The 17,966-nt window shown below is 34.2% G+C and overlaps 5 protein-coding genes and 1 long non-coding RNA gene across 8 annotated transcripts; 3 read left to right on the top strand and 3 right to left on the bottom strand.

The window, feature by feature from the left end:
- Positions 1–326: 326 nt before the first annotated feature.
- LOC132902832 (putative nuclease HARBI1) lies at positions 327–2,181 on the top strand. 2 transcript variants are annotated; one of them, XM_060949338.1, is made up of 4 exons: positions 327–678; positions 1,073–1,205; positions 1,673–1,808; positions 2,051–2,181. In XM_060949338.1, the coding sequence occupies exons 1-4, from the start codon at positions 536–538 to the stop codon at positions 2,179–2,181; spliced, it is 543 nt and encodes a 180-aa protein (XP_060805321.1). In that variant the 5' UTR covers positions 327–535. The 2 variants fall into 2 exon arrangements, with proteins under 2 accessions (XP_060805321.1, XP_060805322.1); XM_060949339.1 differs by having other exon boundaries at positions 1,673–1,759; positions 2,051–2,108.
- LOC132902833 (uncharacterized) lies at positions 2,170–3,172 on the bottom strand. The gene is made up of 2 exons (XR_009657256.1): positions 3,098–3,172; positions 2,170–2,490 (listed from the first exon to the last, which is right to left on the bottom strand). It is a non-coding gene; the product is annotated as an uncharacterized LOC132902833 (long non-coding RNA).
- Positions 3,173–3,324: 152 nt separating this feature from the next.
- LOC132902816 (uncharacterized) lies at positions 3,325–5,088 on the bottom strand. Its single transcript, XM_060949242.1, has 4 exons — positions 4,416–5,088; positions 3,976–4,158; positions 3,789–3,878; positions 3,325–3,393 (listed from the first exon to the last, which is right to left on the bottom strand). The coding sequence occupies exons 2-4, from the start codon at positions 4,144–4,146 to the stop codon at positions 3,325–3,327; spliced, it is 330 nt and encodes a 109-aa protein (XP_060805225.1). The 5' UTR covers positions 4,147–4,158; positions 4,416–5,088.
- A 1,361-nt stretch (positions 5,089–6,449) lies between these two features.
- On the top strand, positions 6,450–8,104 carry LOC106129630 (RRP15-like protein). The gene is made up of 4 exons (XM_013328237.2): positions 6,450–6,615; positions 6,735–7,105; positions 7,419–7,738; positions 7,974–8,104. The coding sequence occupies exons 1-4, from the start codon at positions 6,570–6,572 to the stop codon at positions 8,032–8,034; spliced, it is 798 nt and encodes a 265-aa protein (XP_013183691.2). The 5' UTR covers positions 6,450–6,569; the 3' UTR covers positions 8,035–8,104.
- Positions 8,105–8,197: 93 nt separating this feature from the next.
- On the bottom strand, positions 8,198–11,256 carry LOC106129622 (RAB6A-GEF complex partner protein 2). 2 transcript variants are annotated; one of them, XM_060949287.1, is made up of 7 exons: positions 11,134–11,256; positions 10,879–11,035; positions 10,281–10,486; positions 9,736–10,016; positions 9,343–9,495; positions 8,648–8,834; positions 8,198–8,406 (listed from the first exon to the last, which is right to left on the bottom strand). In XM_060949287.1, the coding sequence occupies exons 2-7, from the start codon at positions 10,998–11,000 to the stop codon at positions 8,198–8,200; spliced, it is 1,158 nt and encodes a 385-aa protein (XP_060805270.1). In that variant the 5' UTR covers positions 11,001–11,035; positions 11,134–11,256. The 2 variants fall into 2 exon arrangements, with proteins under 2 accessions (XP_060805270.1, XP_013183680.2); XM_013328226.2 differs by having other exon boundaries at positions 10,879–11,162.
- Positions 11,257–11,424: 168 nt separating this feature from the next.
- Positions 11,425–16,332, top strand: LOC106129641 (rho GTPase-activating protein 11A). The gene is made up of 8 exons (XM_060949149.1): positions 11,425–11,709; positions 11,800–11,982; positions 12,208–12,438; positions 12,791–12,931; positions 13,408–13,528; positions 13,984–14,128; positions 14,488–14,544; positions 14,628–16,332. The coding sequence occupies exons 1-8, from the start codon at positions 11,596–11,598 to the stop codon at positions 16,213–16,215; spliced, it is 2,580 nt and encodes an 859-aa protein (XP_060805132.1). The 5' UTR covers positions 11,425–11,595; the 3' UTR covers positions 16,216–16,332.
- The last annotated feature ends 1,634 nt before the right edge of the window (positions 16,333–17,966 follow it).

Raw genomic sequence — 17,966 nt, 5'->3', positions numbered from 1 at the left:
CTAAGGTCAAATGGGAGACGCTTCGTGTAAAAACCACCTAATACAGAAGTGCATCGTTATGGATGCAACCCGGACTAAAGCCAGGAGGCTTACTACGACGTCTTATAGCAGGACCTAAATTGAACTGCACTGCTTTTTCGTACCATGACATCAATTATAAGCAGGCCTGCGGCAGGTCTGCTCAGTAAACCGTTCACCATTTTTTTTGTATAGAGTTTTCATACCACAACGGCCACTTTTGACAGCAGGAATTGTTTCTTGCTCGTCGCAAATGTCAAATAAAGCGATTCTTAAAAAGTTACTTTCAGGTAACTTCTTTGGCTTCTTTGGACATTTTGGCGTTGTTTTGTAAGATATTCACCAAATGTTCCGTGTTTGTTTCCTAAGGATTTGTAGGATAAAGGGCATTAAAATACATGCAAAGCTATTGTTTAATAAGAATTTGATTAAATACCTATGAATTTTTCAAAAAAGTTAAATCTACAGAAGAGTAAGTTGTGTAAACATTAATAACACCCCTAACATTATTGCAAAGATGTGTGACGAGTATGAACTGTTTGAGTTTTTGGAAAGTGATTTCAACGAATCCAGAATGGCAAATAAAAAGAAACGTTTAAGGAACAGAGAAAATAATGATCCTTTTGACTTAGATGAAAATGCTTTCATCAAGGAGTACAGGTATGTAAATGTTCACATATCAACCGCCTTATGCTCTATTATAAAGAAAGATCTATCTCTCTCTTCTCAACAACATGATAACATAATTACTCGTATCTTACTTGTCTAGGTTAACCGCAGACTTGGTGCACAAACTTTGTGAAGAGCTGGAGCCAATAATGGCAAAAAGCTCTAAAAGAGCAACTGATTTAAGCATAGAAGCAAAGGTCAATCAAGTTCCATAAAGTACATTATTTTAATAGTAATCCTCTCTTATACAAATATATAAAATTCCCACAGACTTATGAAAGTCGTCAGTTAAAAAGATTAAGGCACGCTTATATTTACTTAGCTAATTTTATTTATATTATATCAATAATTAAGTTTGATAACAATATGCCTTTTTTGCCTGCAGATTTTTCAATAAATTTGGTATCCCTGGTGTGATTGGATGTATTGATTGTACCCATGTTCGCATAGTAAGGCCTAATGAGCATGAAGATAGATATTTCTGTAGAAAGAAATTCCATTCTCTAAATGTTCAGTTGGTAAATAAACTTTTATTTAATAGTTTTATAGCATAATATATAACACATACAAACATGATCACATCTATGTCCCTTGCGGGGTATTCAGAGCCAACAGTCCCAAAAATACTGATAGGCCGAGATTAATGGTAGATAGAATTGAGATTCAAATAATGGTAGGTTGCTAGTCTATCACCTTAAAAAAAGAATCCCAAATTTATAAGCCTGTCCCTTATTATAATATAGGTATAATCGAGTAATTTTGAAAAATGTATATTGAATAGGTATATACTAAGTACACGTCTACTGGATGCCTCCCTGGGCCCGGGCCAGCCCTAATTCAGGAACAATGTCTATGAACTTTTCATGTTTATAAGTTGGCTAAAACTACTCTCCCACCAATGATTTTCTAATATACATACTTACAATTTTTTTTTCCATTGAACCACTTTAGTAATTTCAAATTTTTCTTATTATTTTTTTTTCAGATTTGTGATGCGGATCAACAAATTCTAAGTGTTGATGCGAGTCATCCAGGGTCATTTCATGACTCATTTATATGGAGCCACCATCCTGTATGTTACCATTTGGAAAATTTAGGGTCTGAAGCAACATGGCTTTTAGGTAAGAAAACCTTTGTTGGTGAACTTATTATAGCAAATAATATGAACAATATTGTTTGAAAGATATATTTTTAACACACTTTCAATTAAAACTAGACCAATTAAAAACATGAAATAAAATTTTAAAAGTCAAAAATATTTGTAGGATACAATTTTAAAATAAAAATGTATCATTAAATTTATATAAAATATGAATGTTCAAATAAAATAAAAAAATAACAGAGTTATAATGTTTATTTCCAGGTGACTCTGGGTACTCACAACGAAGAACGATGATGACACCTATTTTGGATGCAGAACCGTCTGGTTATATGTGCTACTTCCGGTGTGTCTACACCGGAAGCATATTATACACAAAAGCATGTAAAGGCTAGGAATGTGATAGAAAGAACTATAGGTCTTCTCAAAGCACGTTTCCGGTGTCTCTTGTGCCACAGGGTGTTGCATTATCAACCACAGGTTGCTGGCTTCATTACAAATGCTTGTGTAATATTGCACAATATTTGTAATGAAAACAACTTGCCTGAAGTAAGGTTGACAGAAGAAGAGCAAGCAAGGGAAGTTGCACAACAACCACCAGTGGAAGCTCTTCATGAACCAGCTGGGCAACACAACATTGAGCTTCAACGTGGTATATCTACACGGCGGGATCTTGTGGCACGTCTCTGGGCTCTTCGCCGTACCTGAAAATCAAAAAATAGAATTTTATTGCAGATTTTTATTCAATAATATTTCGTTTTTAAGAGTAAGTTATAAGTAGCTATGCAGGTAGTTTATGAACAATAATCTTTTTCATTTAATATTCATCAAAGTAATATAGTTTTTTTATTATATTAAATTAAATTGAATACTATTTTATTATGTAAAAGCATAAAAGTACTTATTCTATAAGTAAATGTATATATATATATAATAAGTAAATGTAAATGTTATGTTAAGTAAAAGAATTTTACATGAATAATTTAATTTGTAAATTTAATTTTGCTTAGTAATCATCTTTCTTTTTTCTTTTTTAAAAGTAGTTCTAGTTTTAATTTTGCTCATTCCAAAATGACATATTTTAAAATAACTTAATAATTATAATAAAAATTAAATAAAACATTTTTTTATTTTAAATATATACAAAACATTCTGTAAATTTGCAGAAAAGTGAATATCTCAAAGAAAACTTCAAGTTATTAATGGATTAGCTATACTAATATTATTAAGAGAAATGATTGACATTTTGAAATGGTTTTCTGGACCAAGCTTGATGAATTTGGCACATTGAATAAATTAATTATTGCTCACCTTCTTCTAATTATAGCCACTAATTCACGGAAGAGACAAATAGCTTCTTGAAGTATTAAACTATTTGCAGCTTCAACTATTTGCACCCTTGCTTCTGCAGCTGTTAAGTGAGCACGTCCGCACCGTCGCCTAGGTTGTGGCGGGGCTTCAGCCTGTACCACACTAGGTACTTCGACGCCGACAGCCTCATCACAGACAGCTGCTGCGTGGCTTTGTGAAGGATCTGATTATGCAGTAGTAATTTCTACATCTGCAGGTAGAGAATCTGCCTCGATAGAACTAACAGTTTGAGATACCTGAAAATAACAATTGAAATATTCATTCATACAATCACATTCTTATACCATAGGAGTAGACAGAGCTTACAGTCTCAAGAAGACTTAAAGCATTGAATTATTCATTTATCTAATCACATTCTATGACCATAGGAGTAGACAGAGCCAACAGTCTCAAAAGGGCTAAGCCATGCTCAGCTGTATGGCTTTGTAATGTAATCAAATTGTTAAATTTATTATACAAAATACAATCAGTATGGTATATAATTCATCATCACTAGGCTACTATGATATAGTCTATTCACTTAGTTTTATGTACTAGGCGCCTATGACAACACATTTTGAGATCACGATGCCTTAGTCAATAAATATTAATGTTTTATCTCAATCTAGTAATAATGAAATTGAATACATACACTAGAAGGAACTTCTAACCATTCTTCTGTAATGGATTCGACTTCAATACCTAGAATGCCAGAGGGGCCAGCTTCAGGTCTCATATCATCCTAAAAATAAATGGTTTCATTAATACATATATAACATAACATATATTTTTTGTATTAATTATAATTTGTAGGCTTTAATGTATTTAAGGGATCTTACCTGCAATGGGTTCACCTGCACCGCTGGTAAACCCATGCCATATTCCTCACCAAGGATACTTAAAAATTTTATGTCAATTTCTGTTAGCTCTTCTCCACTTGGCGGGCCCCCTCCTGTCCTGCTGATGCTCTCTCGAATTGTTCTATTTTTACGTTTTATTTTGGCCTTCATGTCCACCCAGTACTAAAACAGTTAAAGAACATTTAGGTATAGTTTAAAACTGAGACAATGTAATTAAAAGAGAAAACTCATGGATTGAGTGCCTGTAGGTCAACACACCAGGCAAACTGGTAGGGCTAGAGATTTTTAAATCAGCAGGTTTCACTAAATAAGGATTTCCGAAACTTACTGCAAAAGTGAAAATAAAGATTATTGATTTAAGCAAGTGAAGCTGGGAGTAGGATGAACTCTAAGAAATAAAGGAATCAATGTTTACATACCTTGGTATTATAAGTAAACACTTTCTACTTACGACATTATATAGTTTTCTTGTAAAATAAATAATAGCCTCAAAAGTTAAGAATATTAAAAATCACTGCGATCCGGCAAACTTCTAAAACTGTTGTGAGGTAAGGCGCGTCGACTTAAAAAGCCGTGACAAGTAAAAAAAGGATATTTCAAGTGGTTGCAGAACGGCTCTACACATTAAAAACATTATTTATGACTTAGGGACGAATTTAAAGTTATCGAAAACTTTCAAGTATCACTCAAGTATTCTAGTAGGTACCTACCTACTTTAAATTTATGTGACAGGCCGATTCGTTCAAAACCATTTTAAACTAACATTTATTTAATTTATACAAATAAAAGTATTTTATAGCGTGCAACAATGCATTGCAATTCAGAAAAATTTAGGTTAACTTCATATTTAATTAAATTTATAAGTATTTGTTATCTTTAATTATATTATTATTGTATTATTATGGTATTATTATTTTTATTAGAGGTTTGAACGTTTCTTTATTGACATCTCCACATTGAGCCATAGACAAAATAACCGTTCATCATTCAGCTTAAACCGTTCACCTTATAAGACGTCATGGTAGGAGTTTTGAGCAGGCCTGCTAATAAACTGCCTTAATATTTGAACGGTTCTATAAAAGGTTGTGGTAAGCCTCCTGGTAGAAGAAAAAAGTCAGAAACCCCTAAAATAGCTCTATTACAAATTTACAAAGGAATACTTAGGGAAAATTTTAAACGATAAATAAAATGATGAAACTGCCCATATTCTTTTTAATGATTTACCATATCACTCAGCAGCGAGCGGTGACCACAAAGGAAAAAAAATATCAATATTTTTTTCGCTTGAAGACATAATTATTTATTGGTTTCAGTATAAGCTATTTGACTGTATTAAAAATATACATTTCTTTTATGTCATCAGTCTTAATATTATTTTTTTGGAGCGATTTGTAATAACGCGAGATAAAAATATTGCATTATTTAAACAAAATCCGTCTCAGAAAATTTGGTTTTTATATGCAGCTGTCACGTGACTAAAAACGAACGTGATTGGCTATTTCTATTATGACGTCAATTATCCATAAACAGACTGTGGATCGTACCGTTCCTTAGTGTTCGCTATTATTTTTCAAGATTTTATAAGTGTTTGATCGCTCAGGTTTACTCAGATAACGTAGGTATTTAATAATGGAAACCAATTCCGCGAAAGCTGACAGTTGAAACCTACCAAAAGTGGACGCAATAATGGTTGGAAGAAGAAATCTGGATTGTCTTCTTCAAAGACAATCCAGATTTCTATGCTGCCGAACTGAGGAATGTGAAAACATCAATGTAAGTATATCTTGGTAACCACTGATCTGAGATCATGATCTGAAACCACTTCTTACGAATATTCAAATCCATCGGCATAGAAAAAAACAGTTTCGTAGGAGATTTTATTGTTGTATTAGTGCATTGAGGCACTGCACAACATTTATAGGAACTCATTTTAATAATTTTCACACATATGACGTGGCACAAGTTAAATAAAACAAGAGAAAATCAAAACTTTTCGAAACACCAACAAGCTTTGTATGATATTTACACGAAATTTACGTCACTGCATGCTATGGCCGCCATATTGCTAAAAGTCGCGTTTTGGCGGCATATTTGAATATTTCATTTTCTTTTTCGATTTTTTAATAAAATAGCTGTAATAAAGGCAGAAAAGTATTTTTGTAGGGCTCCTTATAAACAAATAAATACCCTTAGATAGTTTTAAGAACTTTGTCAAATAGCCTATTGTAGAGCTAGAAAGGCAAAATATTAAAAAAAAACATCCTCCTAAAAAAAATACCAACTCACTTAAATTCCCTAAATTTGGGGGGAAAGCCCATAAGTTCGTAACACTGAACTATATATACGAAAACGTCATTTCACAAAATTTACTTTTGTTTCCAAAAAAATATTTTATACACTGGCAATGACACCCGCTGACTGATGGCATACAATGGTAACATTTTAGTAAAAAAATGTCAATGTCAAATAAAAATTGTAAACAAAATAACACGTGCGTAGTTGATTCAGTAGTTTGTGATTTTTAGCTAAATAACTCCTATAATTGATTTCAATTTTACTTTTCATTGTGAAGTATGGTGGTGGCAGAAACGATGAGTAAACCTACATTAAAAGTTTCTGGTGAGTAATCCTTACATCATCATATAAATGCATGTTTACATCTGCTAAGCGTAAGCGATAAATTCTAAATTTATGCTTACTACAACTTCTTTCACAAACTTATCACTGCCTATTTTCAGTATCTTCAGATTCATCTAGTGACGAAGAATCTGAATCACAAAATGAAGAACAAATAGTTCAAGAATCATCTGACGATGATGCCGAGGCTGATTCCGAAGATAATAATTCCAGCGGTGGAAATCCCGAAGAGGACACGTTAATAACAAACGAAGGTTGGGCCGACTCAGTCGCTAAGATCCTTGGCTCTACTAAACCGAAAAACAAGAAAACCCTAGTATTATCAAGAGCTAAAAAGCATTCAGAAGTTCTCAAAAGTATCAAAGACGAGAAACCAGTATTTGAAGTTGTTGGTGACAACAAAGAAGAACCATTACAAACAGAAATAAAAAAAGAGGAATCTTCCATAACAGAACCGCCAATAAAGAAACCTGTGAGTAGATTAAATTTACATTGACTATAAATCATATACATTTCTAACAGATCTTTGTTTCTCCCTCTCACACTTAAGAATTTTACAATATACTACTTATATGGTATTTACTGAAACCCACTTGCTAAGTATCTACAATCAAACATTTATTATTTTTGTTTATAGTTAATTTAAATGGTAATGAAATTCTATTTTGATTTATGCAAAAACGTATGACAGACATAAAACAAAATACAACAAATCTTATGTTTATAACACGCTTTCTTCAGACATAACACTTAATTTTACAAAAACTAAGTTAGAATAATTTCAGAAAATTGAAAAGCCATCATTGAGGATAAAACCAAACATATTAGAAAAGGACAGAGAAAGACTACTAACAAAAATAGCAACAAAAGGTGTTGTGCAATTATTTAATGCTGTGAGGAACCAGCAGAAGACTTTAGAGAAGGATATGAACAGAACTGATTTATCAGAGGCAAAGAAAGAGAAGATATTGAAAAAGTTTGATAAACGAGCCTTTTTAGATACTCTAATGGGACAAACAAAGTCAGTAGTGGTTGATGAACAAACAAAATCAATGACGGGGGAGGTGAAAAATGAAAATGAAACCCCTAAATGGAGTGCTCTCAGGTATTTAGAAGTACATGAGTAAATCCTCTTAATATTATTAATTTGAAAGGTTATAAGAATGTGTTTGTGACTCTTTCATGCAAAAGCTACTGAATGGATTTTTATGAAAGCAGTAATATATTGGGATAACATAATAAGTTAAAATTAATAGAAAAGAGGCTGTATAGTTACCAGTATGGTAACAGCTAGCAGGATTATGATTATAAATGTTGTATATGAATAATTCTTGTTTCAGGGACGATTTTATGATGGGTGCCAAGATGAAGGACTGGGACAGAGAGTCAATAGATGATTGAAAAAATTTATTTGTTTTAGTGGTTTTATTAAATAAATATTTCTATTATCTTTAATTTATTTTTATGGAAGAATGGTACAAACTCACTTACATGCCCAAATATATCTCCTACTTTATTAAGTACTTATAAATTACATATAAATATCAATGATTTAAGTTTTAAATTACTTAATTAACATAGTATAAGCATCATTTCCAGCAGAATGTGGTTGAATTTGTTTTGGTAATGTTGAGTAGATTTTGACTGGTAGGTTCCATACCATTGTCTCTATGGCAATATTCAGTGGTGCTTTCCAACTGTCATCTTCAGCATTGGGTAACAACTTTTCGCAAGTTGTCACAAACTCAAAATGTAGTCTCCATCTAAGGGACACTGAAAAGATTATTGCATGTTAAAATGAATAGGAAACTAATTGGGTATTGACACATGGAAAGAACACAATAACAAACTATGTTTCATTAAAACATAAAAATTAATTTTATCAAAATCACATCAAACATTAAATGCCTTTGCCTACCATTTTTAAAATGCAACAAAAATAAACAGAATTGGTTTTTAAAAATTTTGCTTCAATTATATACCAACTTTTTAAAACTTCAAAACAAGATCTTACCTTGATCTCCCTCAAATGCTGGTGTAATGTGCAGCGGTATAGACAATATGAGCTGTGCCTGGGACAGTCCCAAAGTGAACTCGTGGTACCTGGCCACAGTCATGCTCCTACTTAATGTTTCCTTGTTGGCTGTTTTACTAGGGCTCTTTGATTTTATCACCTCTTCTGGTTGCAATGACACAGATACCTGTAGAAAATCTATATGATTGTAGATAATGTTATTGCAGCTAAAACTTTAGGAAATACAATACAGAACAGAAGATTTGTCTTTACACAAAGTACAATGTTTATTTATCTTAGCTATTCATTTCAATTTATCAATTGAGTGCCCCCTGAGCATAGGAACATCTTTTCTTCAGTCTCCCACTCCCTGGGTCCATTTTTGGGAATCCCAGTGGTTAAATTGGTCAATTTTATTGAAAAAGGAACATGTTTAAACTCTACACTCTCTCTACAGTCCTACTAATAAAATGAAAAAGTTTGCAAGGATGTGTGAATGAACATTCACAAGTAACAAACATTTATTTATCTATAAAATTTAGCACATAGGGTGTTTTTTATCCCAAAATTTTCAAAGGAGGCAAGTCTCAGGGCGCATTTGGTATATTGTAAATTTTAATAATCACATTGTAGATTGATGTTGCATTGATGATGAGGTATAATTGGCAGACTATATTTTATATTTGAAAGTTTACCTGCATACAAGTGACTGTGCCAACAGAGAAGTCAAAAGTACCAACAATATCCTCTCCTAATTTGTAAGCGGACTTGAACAGGCAAAACCGTCCAACTTTCCCTCTAGTATTGGTTATCATGTATGAGTTTGGGCTTCTCCTTGCAGTAAGATTCTAGAGAAAATGAAGAGATGTTTAATTAATAGTAACTTTTTGTCTATAGAGCCATATTCATCTTTCACTACAGTCTACACTAATTAAAGGAACATAAAGAGGATATTTTTCAGAGCAGTAACATGATTGCAATATGCTAAAAAAAATTACATCAATTAAAGCATCATAAGTAACTCTGAAGCTTAGAAAGAATCTGAAAATACTATGATGATTGATGATACCCATAATTAAAATGTCTACCTGTAAAACTTGTAAAGCCATTGTCAAAGCAGTTTCAACTTTGCGTTCTTCAGAAAAAGGATTAGTTGGCTGCAGTTCTTCAGTGGTCTCATTGCCACACAATGCAGCAAGATCTTGCATGTTTATAATAGGGCTTATAGGGAGTACCCTAAATGGTATTCGCACCATTTTGATGTGAGAACCCACTTTTTGAGTAGCTATGGTTATCTTGTAGGAGTATTTTACTGATGTCCCTCTGTAGGAAGGTGGAGCTTCAATGGGTATAGATTCTCTGTACCAAACTGAAAAACAGAGGTAAAAATTTTTTTGTGAATAAAAAAAATTGATACTATAACTGCTAGATTTCTAAAATAAAAAATTAATATAGAATTAATTAGCTTTTGTTTTGGCAAGTGGAAGAGGTGGTAGTCTCTGCCTACCCCTTCGGGAAAGAGGCGTGATTTTATGTATGTATGTATGTTGTTTTGGGTTCTCTGAAAAATGCTAAAAATACAATAACTGCTGGATTTCCAAAGGAAATGTGATTATAGAATAATTTAACTTACATGTTTTGGTTTCCCCAAGAGGAATTGTCAAATCACAGAATAGTATCTTTGGTTTTGTGTGAAACACCACTTCTCCAACATCACAAGAAGTTACTTCCAAAGCAGTTGTTCTTCCTATTGTTGGTGTTTTCTCTCCAGAGTTCCCAGATGTGGAGAAGAAGCAATGAATCTGTGCTGAAACCCATGCTAGGCTTTCTAAGATATCACTGAAAGACAAAAAAAAATTATATACAAGATAATTATTTGTCCTATGTACAATGTACTGATTATTTGTAGAAATTAAAAATTGCACTTATCAAATTATTATATTAAAAATCATCAAAATATAATCACGTTTTAAAAAATTAAATTAAATAAATAAAATAAGTTTTAACTAATAAACTAACAAGATTTAAATGTTAGCGTTTTATAAATCATGGATAATACTATACTATAAAAGAAAACAGTACATACACGTCCTTATCACTTACGGGAAAAACCAAACCCACACAAACTAGAAAACATGTCTCCAGATCATAAAAGTTTAAATCTAAATTCTATGTTCGGTGTTTGCTTATAACTACAATTATTACTTGCAATATTACAACAATTTAGTTACCTGTGGCTTTGCGAATTTCTATGTTCTGGTTGTGTAGTGTGGCAGAACGTAATACAGCATTCAAGAGCTTCACCAGCGAGGTACACAGTACCCGTAGTCAATTTAGCAGAGAGCTCAATCATTTTTCACATCTGTCCGAGCCAGTGAATAGTGTAATCTGTACAGATCGTAAGTAATATAATTCAATGTAATAGATTATGTAAGTAAATTAAGTTGATATTTCTATTAAGAACATATTTCATAATAAATATTTACCAGTCGGAGTCGGACCAGACTAAAAAAACTCAAAATTAAATTAAATAATGTCATGTCATTTGTCATGCAAGCAATGTCAAGTTAATGTCAATTGTTTTTTTATTTCGTGCCGCAAGGTACTTCTTGATATTGAACTCAGATTATCTTATCACTGTCACTAAAGGAAGTGGTGCGTCGATTTAATGCATCGTAAACTCAAATATTGCATAAATAAACCGCCCGATATATGTATCGATTTTTATAAATACAACTAACATACCTATGTCTTATTTTAGACGTCGCGACTCACGACACTGCTTTTGAAATGGAACGTTATTTACGTTCCTTTCCCAAACAGCTGACTTTTCATTTTAATCTGTTGTGTTCAATGGAACGTGCTTAACGTCTCGAAAATTTGAAAAGCTAGCGAATAAATGTCAAAAAGTAAAAAATTTTGTGCTGTTAATTTACAAAATAAGAAAAATGTTAATATCAGATGGTATTAATCATGGAAAATTGCAGTCTATAATAGTTGGGGAGTTAAAAAAAGCTGGATTGAAACATCGATTAAAGAAAATTATTTCCAAAAATGTGAAAGTAGGTTGTTTCTATTCATGGTTTTCTGATGTTTTTATATTATTTCAAAGTGAATGGATATCCTTTAAGCGAATTTAATTATGTTTATAGGATCACAAAACCTTATTTGGTGCTCCATTGGTGAAAGTCCCATCTTGTAGTGTAATTTGTTGTGGAAGTACACTCAGCGTTCCTATAGTTGTAACCGAAATGTCTTCAGTACTAAGGGCCAACGCTCACGTCGAAGGTTTGTTTCGAAAGGCTGGCTCACAGAATCGTCAAAAGGATATAAAGGTATTTCGAAATAGCAAATCTAGGTTTGTTTTTATCAAATAAGAAAGCTGCTTCTTTGGCTTCCTAGGCTTTATAGCTTTGCTACATTGTTAGCCAGTCAGGATAGAACACATTTATTCATATTCATCATTAAAGTAATTGAGATTTATAAAAGCTTGATGGTGTGTTCAAGGTGTGCCTTTTGTAATCTCACTACCTAAAATAAATTTATTTATATTATTTTAGAGATTACTAGATGCTGGGGGCTGTGTATCAGATGGGCATCATCCTATAGATGTAGCAAGTGTACTCAAACTCTACCTAAGGGGTTTGCCAGAGCCCCTCATAAGTGCTGAAGTCCAAGATTTGCTTCTACGATGTCGGCTCACAGCAGGAGAAGATGCCTTGAAACCTGTCCTGGACACCTTACTCCTTCTACCAGTATTACATGTTCATCTGCTACATTATATAATGGAGGTAATTGTGTTAGTAAAATAACCATGTATGGGGTTTTTCTCTTCTGGAAATATGCATACTATATGTATAGCTATTGTTTGTTTTAATAAGCTTTAACTACTGCAACAATTTTGATGAAATATTATTTATAATAAAAGTTAATAGTATGAAAATATGTAATTACATATTTCTAAATAACTCTAAAGCAAGATATTAATTTTTCACTTTATTCATTATTTATTATTTATTAAGAGGTAAGGTAACTAAATACATAAGAAGTCAGTTCTTGTATCTTTTGTAGAAGTTTAGTCTTGTTAACAATTTAGTATTGTCTATTATGTTTTTCAGAGATTGATATTGCCCCTCATTTCAGCTTCTCAACTACATTGCTTCAAGACACAAAGAGAATCTGATGGATTCCTCCAACTTAGCGATAGTGATGGCCCCGAGTATCATGCCATTGCCCGCAGCCGCCTCCGCACAGCGACTGGAGCACCATGTTGCACTTGTCAAGGTACCTCTCCTTTTTTTCTCCGACGATCTTGCAATCAGCCCTGCTGGCCTTTGGATATAAGCAGATAATATTATGCTCGTAGTCTGAGCATATTAAGTTACAGAGACTGCACTAAGAGACTGACTGCACAATACAAGGCTGTCCTTGTAAATAATAAGGTAACCCAGTGGAGGACTGTTCCTCCAATGGAAGTTACCTTATTATTTTTAACAACTGTTCAACAAATTTTAAACAATCAGTGTGTCACCATTGCCAAGAATTGATTTGTTTTATATTATTTATGATTATGTCAATAATTGTCTAGTTTAAAGTCGCGCGTGGCTTATTTATCAGTGTGACCAGGGTGGGATGAGTCGTTTTAAATTGGTTAACATAGGTAAATTGAGAGTAAACAAAAGTTATCTTCACTTTTATTTTGGTTTTCATTTTTATCTGTTACTGTAACACACAAATAATTTAATGTATTCATACAACAGATATTCATCGAAAACTCGCATCATATAGGACTGTTGACGGAAGACCTGATGACCCAGCTGGACGATGATTCCGATGTGTATCGGGCAAGAAGAAAGAAACGGCGGAGTGGCTCTCTCAATCGTTAGTATCATATCGTTGAAAGCAAGAATAAGTTTTATTTTTAACCTTTGGGTTGGTGAGATTTTACATTTCATAAGCAAGTATTTATTTCTCTGTGTAATTACTGATTAAAACATAACATATACTTAATCACGTCTTACCTAATATTCCTTGCAGGGTAGACCCAGTCCACAGTATTATAAAGACTGATAGGCCGCATTCAACTATTTGGCTTAATGATGAGCTGAGATTCAAAAAGTGACAGGTTGCTAACCCAACGCCTAAAAAAGAATCCCATGTTTGTAAGCCTATCCCTTAGTCGCCTTTTACGACATCCATGGGAATGATTTTCTATTTGTGCCGGAAACCACACGGCACTATGAACCAGATATTGATTGACTGAATTTTATATCTGAAGTAATTACTTCATTCAACTTAAATTTTCTAGTATTTTGCTGAGCAATATCAAATTTCAGGTGTGTTAAGCGGCTTACGCAAAATCGTATCAGGCAGTGTGAACACTCCTGCCACGGTCCGGGAAACTACAAAAACGCCGGTTTTGAGCAAGTCGGCGGCCAAACGCAAGTTTGATACATACGAGGGATTTTCTGCTAAAATGAGGTCAGTAGCAGTTACCTGTCTCAATAAGTATACATATATTGCTATACAAATAAATAAATATACAACTTAATGGTAATATGTTAATGCCTTATGTATATTCCAGGCAAGTACTATCCACGATCATTCAAAAGTAGAATAAATGGGTATCTCTTGAATAGGCATGTGACATCTTCGTCTTCATCATGACTTACCATCAAGTGAGATGGAAGAATTTGTCTAATCCAATATTGAATAAAATATGTTCTTATTCAGATGCAATAATCAGTGTTATGCTCAATTGTCTCTAAATGACTATTTACTCAATTATTATTTCTGACAAATGTAAATTCATGTTCGAAATTATATTTTTTACATTACAGAAAAGAAATAAAACAGAATTTGCCGCAAAAGGAGTTGTCTTTTACGCCTATGAAGATGTAAGTAAAAAATGTGCTCTCAAACAAGATTATTGATTCCTTGAAATAACAAATTGTTACAAAAATATTTAATATTCTTTCAGGGGGGTGACGGATCGAAAAAGATTAAGATTAAGCATGGTGGAAGCCAGAAGCACGCCCGTCGTCAACTGCGACTTCAGTGGACACAAGAACTCTGAGACCAGCGTCAGCAGCGAAGACATGTTGACGTCATCAGACCATCTGTTCAGCGCTCATGACACAATCGACCTGTCCCCGGACATGAAGCAGGCGGACAAAGATTATGTCAGGATCTCTAAACAAGAATACGAAGAAATAAAAAGCAGAGTGTCGGCCATAGAGAACAGGCTATCCAGAGAGTTCACGGATGTCATTCCTCGCGTGGAACCCCTGCAACAGGTACAAGATGTCTATGAGCAAACCTTGGAGGAAGTAGCAATGCTAAATTGCCCTAATTCAGATCATTTGGCGCGGCGGCTCAGCAAAGAACTGAAAATAAGGCCGAACGAAGAGGCTAAAATTATAAGATCCCCAAGCGCAAGAAAAATTGGCTCCATAAGACGACGTTCTAAAGAAAACATCACAAAAATCGTAAGACACAAGTCGTGGAATGCATCCTCTCAATCACATAACAATCAAACCTCTGACAGGTTTTACCCTTACATAGGTTTAAGGCGTAGAGACCGTACTAGCACAGCCAAACCAGATTTAGTAACAGTAAAACCACCTGTCGTCAGCGAATGGGACAGTTCAGAAAATTCCTTGGATGTCTCACAAAGCAGCAACCAGAAATACCATCTCCGCAAAAGAATATCGCTCGCGTCAGATTTCAACTTGGATAAAACAATTGGTAAGCTGAATCCCAGGCGATCTTTGAATGTCAATATAAGCAACAGTTGGGAAAATACAGTATCAGATAATTCAATGAATAACACTATGAACTCGAGTTCAAAGTCAATTAATTCTAGTCTTAAAAGCTCTGATGTTATTGCTGCCAAAAACTCAAATAAATTCAGTAAACCGAGTCCACAACATTCTCAGCACAAATGGCGAAATGCCGCTGCTTTCTTTATGGATAAAACAGGCGAATTGGAAAGCGGCAGTCAAAGTGGTAGGCCGTCTGTGAATAAATTACGAAAACAGAATGCAGGGGCTGTGCTTGCAAAAGCGAAGCTTTTCGAATCCAGTTCAGATAAATCGTCTGAAGTAAACGACCGCGTCTTACACAATGGATTCGCGAGACGACCAAGAGCTAACCAACAAAGACCGCAGAAACTCGTGGCTCAGGTAAGACCTAAAGTACAGGCAAATGTGAATATAGAAAACGTTGCACCAAATATTCCCGACAGAGTAAGTAGAAATGCAGACGTCGCGCCGAACGTTCCTTCGAGAGTGTGTCGCCCGAACGTACTTCAAGGAAAAGATATAGTCGATACATTACGGGTGTTCAGAAAAACGACCCCACCGGCCAAGAAAGTTGTGTCTCCACAATCTAATATGAACAGAACTGCACAAACGCCTACCATGAAAAAATCCTTGGCAACCCCGAGGAGTTTACGGATTCCAAACGTAAATGGCGAAACAAGAAAGCCTACACCATTGAGAGCAATGCATATATCACCGAGAAGACGTTCCCCGCGACAGAAACTACGCCTTAATCAAGCTAATTAGTATTAATGTTAAGTTTAATAGTGACGAAAACTGATGATTATATTGTTGCTCAATGTTACTACATTATTTGTGATTATTGAAATCCAGTGGCCATTTGTACATAATATTAAATTTTTTAAACGCACTTATTGCATTAACAAATATAACATGATTAAGAACTTATTTTATTTTTTACCGCTTTGGAAACAAGTCAATGTAATTTGGAACTGCACTGGTAAACTTTTTCTAAAATCTTAAACTTTGCTTTTCGTTCCGACGACTTCATAGATATATATCTTATTCTGATGTATTTGTCGCAGCCGTCTGGTTGAAACAGCTACTTGATTGACTAAATCAAATGGCTGTTTGTTTGTTTGTTTGTTGAAGTCAAATTGTTGAATGTATCATTCGACATTTTGACGGAATGTCATTTAGCGAAGATGTCTTAGGAGTATCGACTTAAATGATATATAAAAGCAGACTCTGCATTGTTTGGTTAGGGTGACCACCGAGTTCGCAACTAGAAATAATAGTTAAATCCATGCTGTCACGCTATTTTATCACAAATAAATAACGAACTATTAATTCAATTGAAAAAATACCAATACAAACGTTTTTATGCGAGCTCTCTGATTTGACACCATACTATTAACGCTGCAGTGGAAAAAATATTACATACAATATGTACATATAAAAAATCACGCAATCACGGGGTAGGCAGAGACTACTTCTTTCCACTTGCTACGATCTCTGCATACTTCCTTCGCTCGGCGGTTTCGGGTACTCTTGACCTGACACTTTACCAGGACGACCTTAATTTGATCAAGTTATGTTCGTCTAGGTCTTCCCACTCCGTTCCACTGCATTTATTCTGCTTTCGTGCTTCTTTTGCCATACCAAACTTTCACTCCCATACATTAATGTCGGGACCAACACGCCCTTATGCACAACCAGTCAGCCTTTTTGGATAGTTTCTGACTGCTCATTAACGCATGCAAAGCTAAAACCTAAAATGCCATTCACCATGTTCCCCGCGTTCACTCTCCTCTCAATATCACTATAATAACTAAAAATATTACCAAAATTTTAATAACCTGTCAAATTTCAATCAAATTTACCGCCGCCCTGTTTAAAGATAGATACATACTATGTTTTTCTTTTGTGGATTAGAAAGAACATAGTGTTAAAATCAAATAAAACGAACGCAGTATAGAGCAGACTTCGCTATCCCTGTGTTCAAAGGGCTATGTTATATCCGTAACTAGTTTGACATTTTGAGACGTTGGTTCGATCTACCTACGTTTATTCCTAGTAATTTAATTGAATGCAACCTTTATTTACCAACCAAAATTCAATGAACGAGCTGGTCATTAAATCATTATGGTAGATTAAAGCAGCTGAATGCGCCATATGCTTTTCTGACGCTTTCATATGGCTAAATCACCGGACCTGATTTTGATGAAACCTTGTTATGAATATTATTCACGAGGTCAGACATGGTTATTCTGAAAATTCCATGTGCATTACTCCAACAAGAAAGCCCAGCCAAAATAGCATTTGATGTGAAAACTCAATGGCCTCACTCGATATATCGTGCACGAGCACGGATACAGTGGCACAGAGTAGTTTCATTTGGGCGTTAGGAGATTTAACATGTGTATACACGTCTGTCCCTTGCGGGGTAGATAGAGCTAACAGTCTGAAGATATAGAACGTTTCAGTTTTTCGTATCAAATAACTACCAGGTGGTTAGGTCTGGTTTTTATGTTCCG

This window comes from Amyelois transitella, chromosome 18 (genome assembly GCF_032362555.1).
Source record: "Amyelois transitella isolate CPQ chromosome 18, ilAmyTran1.1, whole genome shotgun sequence".
Lineage (NCBI taxonomy): Eukaryota > Metazoa > Arthropoda > Insecta > Lepidoptera > Pyralidae > Amyelois > Amyelois transitella.
Note: the sequence above shows the minus strand (reverse complement) of the source record. Positions and strands in the feature narration are given on the sequence as shown.